The sequence below is a fragment of the Lethenteron reissneri genome, chromosome 69 (genome assembly GCF_015708825.2).
Source record: "Lethenteron reissneri isolate LAM-NWPU_2019-01 chromosome 69, ASM1570882v1, whole genome shotgun sequence".
NCBI lineage: Eukaryota > Metazoa > Chordata > Hyperoartia > Petromyzontiformes > Petromyzontidae > Lethenteron > Lethenteron reissneri.
In genome coordinates, this window is record NC_083847.1 from 6,142,874 (window position 1) to 6,154,881 (window position 12,008).

At 47.4% G+C, this 12,008-nt stretch overlaps 1 protein-coding gene across 1 annotated transcript; it reads right to left on the reverse strand.

Annotated features, from left to right (window-relative positions):
• Positions 1-560: 560 nt before the first annotated feature.
• On the reverse strand, positions 561-7,657 carry LOC133360575 (complement C1q and tumor necrosis factor-related protein 9A-like). The gene is made up of 3 exons (XM_061579375.1): positions 7,531-7,657; positions 4,608-4,732; positions 561-2,869 (listed from the first exon to the last, which is right to left on the reverse strand). Exons 2-3 carry the CDS (start codon positions 4,717-4,719, stop codon positions 2,463-2,465), a joined length of 519 nt encoding a protein of 172 aa, XP_061435359.1. The 5' UTR covers positions 4,720-4,732; positions 7,531-7,657; the 3' UTR covers positions 561-2,462.
• Between the last annotated feature and the right edge of the window lie 4,351 nt (positions 7,658-12,008).

A 12,008-nucleotide genomic window follows, 5' to 3' on the forward strand; every position in this document is an offset into this window, starting at 1 on the left:
TCTAAATCCGAGCGCAGGGAGAAGGCCTTGCCGCACTCAGGGCACGCTTGCGGCCTCTCGCCCTCACCCACACCACAACAGGGAAATTAAAAGTGTGTGGTTAAGAAAAATGTAAGGAATCAGACGGAGAGTAAGGCCTAACAGAATGGCTTGACGACAACATCAAAAGAGGTTGGTTACCAGAAAGATGTGGCTCTACTTGAGCATATTGGCACTACAAGAAAAAAGAAAGTGGTAACAAATGACGAAATGTGCAGTGGATACCAACTACTACGGGGCTATCTGCACATGGATGTGATGCTGATGAACCGCCCACGATGGGCAAGGTTTTGGTGTATTGAGAATCGGTGTTCACAATGCGAGCATCTCTTTTGGCTTCTGCGACAGATGTAACTTTGTCTTGCACACAAACCCAGAGACGCCTTTACTCCGATGTTGCAAACAAACACCACGAGGTCGGTTCTTCTTTAAGGGGTTTTTTGTACGATGACGTTTGGTAAGAACGACAGACGTTGCGATCTCAGCGAGAGAACAACAACAAAAACACCAGTACAATAAAAGAGTTTAGGAGTGCACTTTAATCACATTTAGGAATACACTTTACAGATTACAGAATCGTCACTTCACAAACCTTAACGGCAGCGAGTTGTCAACTTTGTTATGGGGGTTAGTGGCTCCGGTGTGCGCGGAGTTATTGAATCTCACTTTTACAGAAAAATACTTTCAAGAAAAAAATGCATAAATATGCCTCTTTGGTACCCTGATTGCCAGTGCAATGAAGGCCTCCAAAGGCGTCACATCTTGGATGAAGTTTATTGTCTTAACAACAACAACGTCCAGTGGCTACCACCAGCCAACTCCATTCCCTTTCTTCTCTCTCCCGAGCGCCCGTCGTTCCCCCCTCCCTGTTCCCTTTTCTCCTCCCTATTCCCCTCTCCAATCCTAGCCCATGCTTTCCTTCTAACCAATCTCTCTGCTGCCCTTCTAACAGTCCCCGACGGATCCTCCCCCTTATTGCCTCTTTCAAATAAGGTAGTCCTCTACTTACGATGGAGATGCGTTACGACGACCCCATCTTAAGTCGAAAATATCGTAAGTCGAAAATGGCCTAGCCTACCCAGGAGTCTTACAGCATGGTGATAATTTGGCAAAACAGAGCAATTTACAGTACCGTACTGTATAAACTATATACTGTATGTATGTATTAATTACAATACTGTATTGCACAGTAAAATGTAAAGTAAAAAAACAAGGTAAATTCTTACCCTACCTATATGAACTGCAAATTAATAGAAAGTTTTTTTTCAGGAAACAATCCTATCTGCTAAAAAAAAAGACTTTTAACATGCATTGAACGTATCGTATCGTGGTAACCTTAAAATGAAATCGCTAAAGCTACGTATAATACATGCATTGAACGTATCGTAACATATCATTACTGTACTCACCAAGATTCTGTCCGTCGTCTGCATACTTGAACGATGTTAGGTTGTTGATGGAAATTTTGTCGTACCGCTATCGCCATCGTAAAATCGAAATATCGTAAGTCGGACCATCGTAACTCGGGGACTACCTGTATTCCTGGCTTCCCCCTCTTTCAAACCTTCCAACCAATTACCATCTAGCAGGCCACAGCCTCGCTATCCTTATGCAGTACTGCCCCCTCGTGGCGGTTATGGTGTTTATAATATCCATGTAAACCCAATGTCTTACGAAGACGCTATCCAAGGATGTCTTAACATCATTATACTATATTCTTTGGGTCTTTCGGTAAAGTCACGTAGATAGGTAAAAAAATTTATACAAAAACTACGACGTTTCAATCGCAACACAAGCGATCATCTCCACCTGATGACGATCGCTTGTGTTGCGATCGAAACGTCCTAGTTTTTTGTCATTTTTTTACCTATCTACGTGACTTTACCGAAAGACCCAAAGAATACGAAATCCTGCAGTCACGAAAGCTTTAAGTAAAGATTTATCCTTACACCAGTAGAAAGGTATTCAATAAGACTGGCAAAAAGGGCCCCATTTTTTATAACTGCTTAACCGGAGCTGTTGATAATTTCAGGGTTTGCATTGTCCATGTACTGTCCTCCTCTTGGCAGCCTCTGGTCTAACACTGGTGGTGAAACGAAGCCACGAAGGAGGCTATCTCTGGTGTAGTCCAATCAGTTTCAAGGATAGTGCGTACAGTATTAAAGCAAGTTTGAATGTTTTACCACACGTCTGTGTAGTGAATGCAGACTTTATGCCTTGTTATAGAATGTCTTCATTTTATGCCAGAAAAGCGTGAAGCCTTTTTTAAATCATTCAAATTTAACTGTTAATTCATGAAGTTTTTTTTTATTCCGAAATCAAAGTGATTATAAATGATGATCGCCTTCAGAAAATTATGCATTTAGATTTATAGTATCATAATTCTACCTGCAAACGCCCTTTGTTGCACTCTCAAGTCTGATTCACTCGGGTGACAGGAGAAAGCCAGAAAAGGAGCTGTCTATATCATTGCGCACGAAGATACCGTTGTAGGCACCCGTCACCTCCAACCAGACCTGATCCCCCGCCTTGAGACTTAGCACGGACCCACCACTCACGGCCACTCCAGGCCAGCCATGCACCCAAGCGCTGTGGTACCTGTTCACCACCTCCCCGTTTCTCTTCAGGTTCGCGTACACGCTCTCCCAGAACACGCACACGTGCATCACGAAGTAGTAGGTGCCCGGGTAGACGCACGTGAACTTGCCCGTGCTCGGATTGTAGTGATTCCCGCTGTTGGTGAGTATCATGTCGAACTTTATGGGCAATCCCGACGCCGGTCTGGGCGTCGACAGCTTGGCTGTGAAGGCGGACTTGAGTACCGTGGCGTCTGCAGTAGCAGTTACATTGGGAAAACAAAACGACATGTCTCGGACCGTGTCCGCGAACACAAAGCAGATTTGAAACACGGCAGAACCAATACCTCTGTCGTGGCTGACCATTGTTATAACGCAGTGGGCTCACACGACATTATTTTTTCCGAGACAAGGTACTCTGCAAACCTTCTGGCTACCATCAAAGATTTATCCATGAAGCCATCCAGATATATAAACACAGAGCAGGGGCGGTTTCTTCATTAGGGCGATTGGGCGACGCACCACCAATGTCATTCAACCAGAGTTACGCTAGCCGTTATTGTGCCTCTGGATATAGTCCAATCAGCTTCATGTCACGTTCTGTGGAGTTCTGCCTCTTTTTGGGCGATTTCACTCTGGCTGAGAATCGCCCAGAGTGTTCCCATAGACTTACATTCAAAGATGTTTTTTTTAGAACGGCGGGCGCTCCAATGCATTCTCTATGGCTTCCGGGAGGGCTCGCACTAACGTGCTTACGTCATCATACGTAAGAACGTTTCAGTCAACAATATTATTTGTCGCCACCTAGTGGAATCTCTAATAAAAAAAACTGAGTGGATTGTAATAATAGTGAGTATAGAAACAAACAAGATGTATTGTAAGAGTCACTTTATTTTTCATTAAAATTAAAGAAGTGAAGTTGCCTTTACATGCTTAAGCTGTTAATTTATCCATTGCATGGGTGGACCTTATCCTTATCAATCATCCAGACATTTGCCCCCCCTGAGAGATTTTGCAGGAGCCGCCACTGACACAGAGACAACTTCAACCGAGAAGATCGACATAAGCTGAGCAACCATTGGAAGGACGTTATTCACCAGGTTAGTCATAACTTGCTGTGATGCTTCCATCCTGCCTACCGTTTGGCTGTTACCCTCCGACTTTCTGAGTTGCATTGACCTGTTTGATGCCTTTACAATAACGGGCTGAGGTATCACCAACATGGCCTCCCTTAGCCTAGATGTATCGATGGCCCTTGATATCCTACAGGCTGTGTGTCTCACTGGCGCGGCTACTCTCTGAGCCATTCTCTCTCTCTCTCTGAGTCGTTCTGTCTCTCTCTGAGTCGTTCTGTCTTTCTCTGAGTCGTTATGCCTCTCTGAGTCGTTCTAATTAACTTTGACTTGCTAATCTCTTCCCTAATCTCTCTCCCCATATTCTCTACATTAACTCAATATATATATAACCCCTGGATTGTGCCCCATTGACCTCTCTCTCTGAGTCGTTTTGTCTCCCTCCGAGTCGTTCTCATTAATTTTGACTTGCTAATATCTTCCCTAATATCTCTCCCCATATTCTCCACATTAACTCAATATATATAACCCCTGGTTTGTGCCCCATTGCCTCTCTCTCTGAGTCGTTCTGTCTCCCTCTGAGTCGTTTATGTTACGTTCTTAAGTAAGCTCATAAACATTATGAGACCTCATTTGCCAGTAGCAAGATATAGTAATATGTTTTTACCCTTTTACCTGGCAACAAAACTTATACATTTATACAAAGGATCATGTTTGCATTAACCACAACACTTGCGGTCAAAATGCAAACAAAAAGACAACTCTGATAATGTATGCGCTGTCCTTGAAATTGATTGGTCTACACCCGAGGCACTGTCCTTGAAATTGATTGGTCTACACCCGAGGCACTGTCCTTGAAATTGATTGGTCTACACCCGAGGCACTGTCCTTGAAATTGATTGGTCTACACCCGCCTCACCATTCGAGCAAGTGCAGGAGCACTTCGCCGGTTCCAGCTCCATGGCACCATCAGATGGCAGCGCTTGCAAGCTCAGCAGCAGCAGCAGCGATAGCAGCCAGAGACGAGACATCGCCAGTCACTCCCTGCGGGGAGAGGGTGGGGAGGTGGTAGTGGTGGTAGTAGTAGGGGTGGTGGTGGTAGTGGTGGTGGTAGTAGTGGTGGTTAGTAGTGGTGGTGTTAGTCGTCCTCTCTCGCCATCTCTCTCTGAGTCGTCCTCTCCCCCGCCCCCCAAGTCGACCTCTCTCTCTCTATCTCTCTCTAAATCTCTATCTCTTCAAGTACCTGGGCGTTTACCTGGGGAAACCACACGTCGCTCTGAACAACTGGACCGAGCTGGCCAACACAATCGAGGCTAAATTACTGACATGGACACGCCTCGCTCTGCAGATGTCCTTCAGGGGACGAGTGCTTGTCGCTAACACTCTGGCAGCATCCGTGCTGTGGCACAAGACTAAGGCCCTCCAGCCTCCTGCTTGGCTACTCACCAGAGTCAACCGCTCACTCGCGCACTTCGTCTGGCATGGGAAACACTGTCCGGGCGTTCTCTGCCTGCCGGTGGGTGAGGGCGGCCAGGGTCTGGTGGACGTCGCCGCCAGGGTCATGAGTTTCAGGCTCATGGCAGTCAGGCGGCTACTGTACGACCGGGAGGAGCTACCGTGGAAGTCGCCGGCCCTCGCCCTGCTGAGGAATGCAAGGGGGTGCCTGGGGTATAGAAAGGAGCTCTTCCTGATGGACCTGAGCCTGGTCGACTACACGAGGCTACCAGGTTATCACCAGAGCTTCTTGGATGCGTGGCGGAGCTTCGAGTGGAGCAGAACGCACGCGCCCTACGACCTCGCGCAGTTCCTGAACGAGCCCTTGTTCTGCAATGGCCTCTTCCAGGGGATCAGAGGAGAGAGGACCCTGGCTCTATGCCTCACATCAGCAGGGCTGCGGACAGTCTTCGACCTCGTGCAGGCCCCACCAGCGCAAGTGGAAGGCCGCAGCTGAGATCGCCAGCACCACGGGACTCTGCTCCACGCTCGCCGGGGAGAAGCTGCTGCGAGAGGTCGCTCCGCACCATGAAGGAGCTGTGCCTGAAGCGGGGGATGGTGGCGGCCCTCCCCCCCCTCCCCTCCTCCTCCTTCCCGGAGTTGTATGTCTCCTGCATGCACCCCCCTGACCACAGCGACTCCGGCAAGCTACTGATGCTCCGACGCTGCAGGAACATGCCCCTGAAGAGCACGCCGAACAAAGCGCTCTACACGTGGCTGTGTCAAGGCGCTGTATTCCCGGGACATGGCTGACCTACCGGACACAAAATGGAGAGACCATTTCTCTCCCCTCATTGCGGCCGCCCCCCAGTGGAAACAAATGTACAAGTCTCCCGTAGCCAAACGCTGTGGTGACCTCCAGTGGAGATTGGCACACTGCACGTTGCCATCGGCCGTGTGGCTCAGCCGAATCTCGCCGGGGGTAACAGATTTGTGCATTTCCTGCGGTGCCAGGGAGGATCTGCCCCACCGGTACTTAGGTTGCTAGCGGCTCAAACCTTTTGGGGGAAATCTTCAGGAAACTGGGGCTTCCCTTCTACAACAGCAGCTTCGTATATGGGGTGGTGCCTTACCTGGCTAACAAGCGCCATGACCTTGCCATCTTCGCCTGTGTTCAGGCGAAGATGGCGGTGTACAGAACGAGGAAAAAGATGCTGGAAGGTGACACTGACGGCTGCTCTGTGCGTCCAGTGTTCAGGGGCCTGCTCAAGGCACGGCTCCGGCTGGAGCACGCATACCACACACATACCAGTCTTCTTCGAACACTGGGGAGCCGGAAAAGCCCTCTGTACCAGCGTGCACGGCACCCTCGTGTTTACCTTCTGAAGCGCTCGCTCGTCACAGTGTCGGGCACGATGACCACCACCACGTGACTTTCATTTTTTGTTGTGCGCGGCGCATTTAGCGCCACAGCGCGTGGATTTATAGCGGTTATTTGTTTGCTGGTGACTTTGTATGTTTCGTATCGGAATCGCTTCCAGTGCTGTTGCTGCTGGCGGCAATGAAAGTTGTTTAAATGTCTATCTCTCTCTATCCCTCTCTCTATCTCTCTCTGCGGCAATAATAGTTATTTTAAAGTGAAAGGTCTATCTCACTATCTCTTTCTATCTCTCTCCATCTCTCTCCATATCTCTCTCTATCTCCCTACGAGAGCCATCGACTGCTGTGCGATGGCATTGCAGCGATGCAAGCTGCCGTCTTTATGATCCAATTAATGACAGAATCAGAATATTGTATTTATACTGCAGGAGGAATCTGATGAGCTATGAAGCTCTTTGTCCACAGATGTCCAGTCGGGTCAAAGAAACTACAACAACAAACACAACACTAAACACACGACAGGAGGGCAGAGTGAAGGAAATTGTGAGCAAATCACTAAACAAAAATTTCATGATTTTATTTTGAGCGGGCAAAGCCCCACTGACCTATGAGGTTATCATTTCTGAAGCCACCCTGGTTACCACAAATGATAGCAGCGGCATCAGCAGCTGCATGGGGTTAGCAAGCCACAGTCCATGCGGTGTGTGACTTACCAGTTCAGCAAGTCGTAGGATTTCGCGAGCAATATCCATAATACAGATTTATTTTTTATGGGGGTGGTTAGATCTCGTATGTACAGTATATTAATGTGTGTCGTTAAACCCATTAAAATGTGGGTTTGACTCTCCAACGCACAACAACCGGTCGGTGCTGTACTCAGTAACGAATTGGCCACGTTTTGTTGACGTGACACGCCACCTTTTTACTGATTGGCTACGTCGGGTGGTGGAGGATTTAACGACACAACATTTACATTTACGCGTTCTAACCACCCCCAAAAGAAATAACCTCTATTAGGTGTCACTTACCGTTTGGGTGATACAGAGTGTGACGGACTGACAGACAATTGTGAGTTACTTATCTACACACATAGCCTGTTTATATAGAGACACAAACACAGAGAGAGAGAGACTGCTAATTGACTCGAGTCTAAAAGTTCACGCGGGGTCCCTTAGAGCAGCCGTGATGGACGCGCGCCAGACTGCTGCCACTAATTATTTCGACACGCCAGAGAAAGCCACAACAGCCCAGACCCCCGTTGTGGGGTGTCCACGGGACCCCCACCACGGGACCCCACCACGGGGGTCACGACACTGGTAATTAACCCCGGCGTGATATACGAGCAAGGGTCATGTTGTTTTCTTTGGATTCGTCTGACAAGTGGTGGTGGTGGTGGAGGCGTGGTGGTGTAAGCGGTCAACACCCAGTGACCATTATTTGAACCTCCCCTGGGTCGATTCAGCCTCAAATGAGTACCTGGTGCAGTGCGTAAAAGCATCGCCACTGGGGAGACAAAGGCGGCCGGGCGTGGCGTTGGACTACCCACCCCCTCGTGTGCCTTGCCGGCCTTCATAGGTGCTGCTCGCAAACAGCACTTTCCCCAACAGTCTGTTACAGGCTACACGGGGGATCTTTGTCTTTGTTTGCTTGGATTCGTCTGATAAGTGATCCCCATTGTGGCCAGAGGCCTGAAATGAATTATGGATATTTGAAATTAGCTGTGGAACGCGCAAAATCCAATCCCATCGCTCTTCGTACACACACAGTGTCAGTGTGTGTTTGCGTGTGTGCGTTGCTCAGCCTGAAATGAATCCCTGGTGTAGTAGTGTGGTGTCGTAAACATCGCCACTGGGGGAGACAAAGGCGACCGGGTGTGGTGCTGGCCACCCACCCCTCGTGTTGCCACAGTGCGCTGCTGCTCGCGACTAAGAGCACTTGCCCCAACAATCTGTTACAGGCAGTACGGGGGATCTTTGTCTTTGTCTCTCCAATAGGTGGTAGTGTATATGCCTACACACCCTACATACAATAGTCAGTAGTATATACTACACACCCTACATACTATAAAGTCAGTAGTATCTACTACACACCCTACACACAATAGAGTCAGTAGTATCACTACACACCCTATATACAATAGAGTCAGTAGTATCTACTACACACCCTACATACAATAGAGTCAGTAGTATCACTACACACCCTACATACAATAGAGTCAGTAGTATCTACTACACATCCTATAGAGTCAGTCGTATCTACTACAGACCCTACATACAATAGAGTCAGTAGTATCACTACACACCCTACATACAATAGAGTCAGTAGTATCTACTACACACCCTACATACAATAGAGTCAGTAGTATCTACTACACACCCTACACACAATAGAGTCAGTAGTATCACTACACACCCTACATACAATAGAGTCAGTAGTATCACTACACACCCTACACACCCTATAGAGTCAGTAGTATCACTACACACCCTACACACAATAGAGTCAGTAGTATCACTACACACCCTACACACAATAGAGTCAGTAGTATCTACTACACACCCTACATACAATAGAGTCAGTAGTATCACTACACACCCTACACACAATAGAGTCAGTAGTATCTACTACACATCCTCCATGTTATCTACATGGGACCATGTAGATAACATGACAGTCTCTTCTGCTACTTCAATGTCAACCAAATGTAAAGTTAACTTGATCGCTAAATTCAACCGCCTGTCAAAAAAGAAGCCAGACCAACACGTTCAAAAGTTAGATGTTAACAAGATTGCCATCAATCAGAGTAACATCCCAATTTCCGACAGCCTAAAATCGGTACTAGCTAAAGGGTTGAATTTCGCAGTCACCCCTAAACATATCCCAGGGGATGATATAATCGCCCAGGTCGACGTAGCCCTCAAAGGCTTGGGACACATCTCGGCAGACGTTGCTAGATCTGAAATTGCTGCTGTCCTCAAAAACGCTGAGAACCCCATTAGCAACATCAGCAAGGACGAGCGTTTTGAACTCTCTAAATAAAAAAACAGAGATGACATTGTCATCCTCTCAGCCGACAAGGGCAATGCCACTGTCATCATAGATAAAACCACTTACAACAACAAAATTCAGGACCTTCTTAATGATGGCAGCTATACCAAAAACAACAGAGATCCCACCAACTGCCTAGCCACTAAAACCAACAATATCATCACTAAATAGACTTCTCTAATCAATCAGACCAAGCAGAGCTCCCTAAACCATTCGGCTGCTCGACCACCCAGATTTTATGGCCTTCCAAAAATCGAAAAAGTAGGTAACCTGCTCCGTCCTATCATCTCCACCATTAACTCACCCACCTACAAACTGGCCCGATTTCTGTCTGAGACCCTGCTTCCTTTCACGGGCAAGTCCACCTCAGCTGTACTTAACTCAGCTCACTTGGTTTCTCTAATCAAGGACATCTCACTGTCTCCGGATGATTTGCTTTTCAGTTTCGATGTAGTCTCTCTGTTCACCAATGTACCTGTACTTGACACAATTGCAATCATTGAAGACTTGGTCCAACAAGGACTGCATCCAGATGTACTAACTTTGGTAAGGCACTGTCTTACCAACACATACTTCGCCTGGAATGGTACATTCTACAAAAAAATGAGGGTACCCCAATGGGTTTTCCCTTATCGCCAGTGGTAGCGAATGTTTTCATGGAAAAATTTGAGACAGATGCCATCCAGACACACACCCTACGTCCTACCTTGTGGAAGAGATACGTAGTTCGTCATCTGGCCAAATGGCCTGCCAGCACTGAACCAATTTCTCAACCACATCAATTCCATACACCCGTCTATCAAATTCACCATGGAAGTGGAAAAGTATGGCAAGCTACCATTCCTGGATGTTTTGATCGAGAAGAGACCTGATGGCTCGTTGGGACATTCGTTATACAGGAAATCCACCCACACGAATGCCTATCTAAAGCCTGACTCCCACCACCATCCAGCCCAGAAGAATTCCCTCATCAAAACACGACACCATAGGGCCCGTTGCATCTCCGACCAGCACCGCCTAGCTAGTGAGTTGGAGCACGTACACCAAGCCCTCAGGATGAACGGATACTAGGACCGTACAATCCGCAAGACTGCCTCCCCGGCCATGGGGAGACAACCTTCTGAGGATCCAACCAAAACTATCACTTGGCCATACATAGCAGGCGTTATCAAAAAGATTTCCAAAATCTTAAACAAACACAGGATCCAGGTTCGTTTCTACACAGTACACAAAATCCTTGATTTAATCCCATCTGTAAAGGATGTGATTCCTGACATGCAATACCTTGGTGTCTACAAACTGACTTGTGGTTGTGGCAGAAGTTACATTGGGGGAACGAAACGACGTTTCGGACCGCGTTCGTGAACACAAGGCAGATCTGAAACACGGTAGGACCAATACCTCTGCCGTTGCTGATCATTGTTTAAACGCTGTGGGCTCACACGAAATAGATTTTTCCAAGACGGAGGTACTCTGCAAACCTACCGGCTACCTTCAGAGATTTGTTCATGAAGTCATCCAGATATATAAATAAGGACACAACTTCAACCAAGCGGATGGATACAAACTGAGCAATCATTGGAAGGACGTTATTAACCAGGTAAAGTCTTAACTGACTGTGATGTTTCCATCCTACCTGCCTGTGTCAGCTATTATTTCATGCTAATCTCTCACATTAACATAGCCACTTCCGTGCCCTCGTCCAGGAGGCCGCTCTTCTATCTTACAGTTACATGCTAAATTCTCACATTAACATCAATAGCCCCGGCCACTTCTTTATGACCCTTGGACTACACTCATTTCAAACCTTTTAAAAGTCTGCCTCAGCAGCAGACCATGCTTTCCCACCTCATGACGGACGCTTGTGTTGTGCCCGAAACGTCGTGATTTATTTTATTTTATACCTACGTTACTTTACCGAAAGAACCAAAGAGTATGGATTCCTGCAGTCACGAAAGCTTAAAATCAACACCCTACATACAATAGTCAGTAACGAATTGGCCATGTTTTGTTGACGTGACAAGCCACCTTTTTACTGAATACTACGTCTGGCGGTGGAGGACTTAACGACACAACATTTACATTTACGCAATCTAACCACCTAAAAAAATAACCTCTATTAGGTGTTACTTACAGTTTGGGTGATTCAGAGTGTGACGGAAGGACAGGCAATTGTGAGTTACTTATCTATATGTAGTGATATCGCTGGATGTCAACATGCTGGGTGCAGTGCCGTCCTCAGAGGGGCACGGCGTGCGGTGTAACGACATCGCGGATACCACAGTGGTGTGGATGTAGTCCGGCCCTAGAGGGGCCCGGTGAGTGCTGAATGATAGCGCTGGATGGCATCACGCTTTGCGTGCAGTGCCGACCCTACAGGACAGGGTGTGTGGGTGTCGGCCGAAGGATTAGGTTATTCGAGGCCATGGCACTCTGGTTGACCCGGGAGAGCACGTGA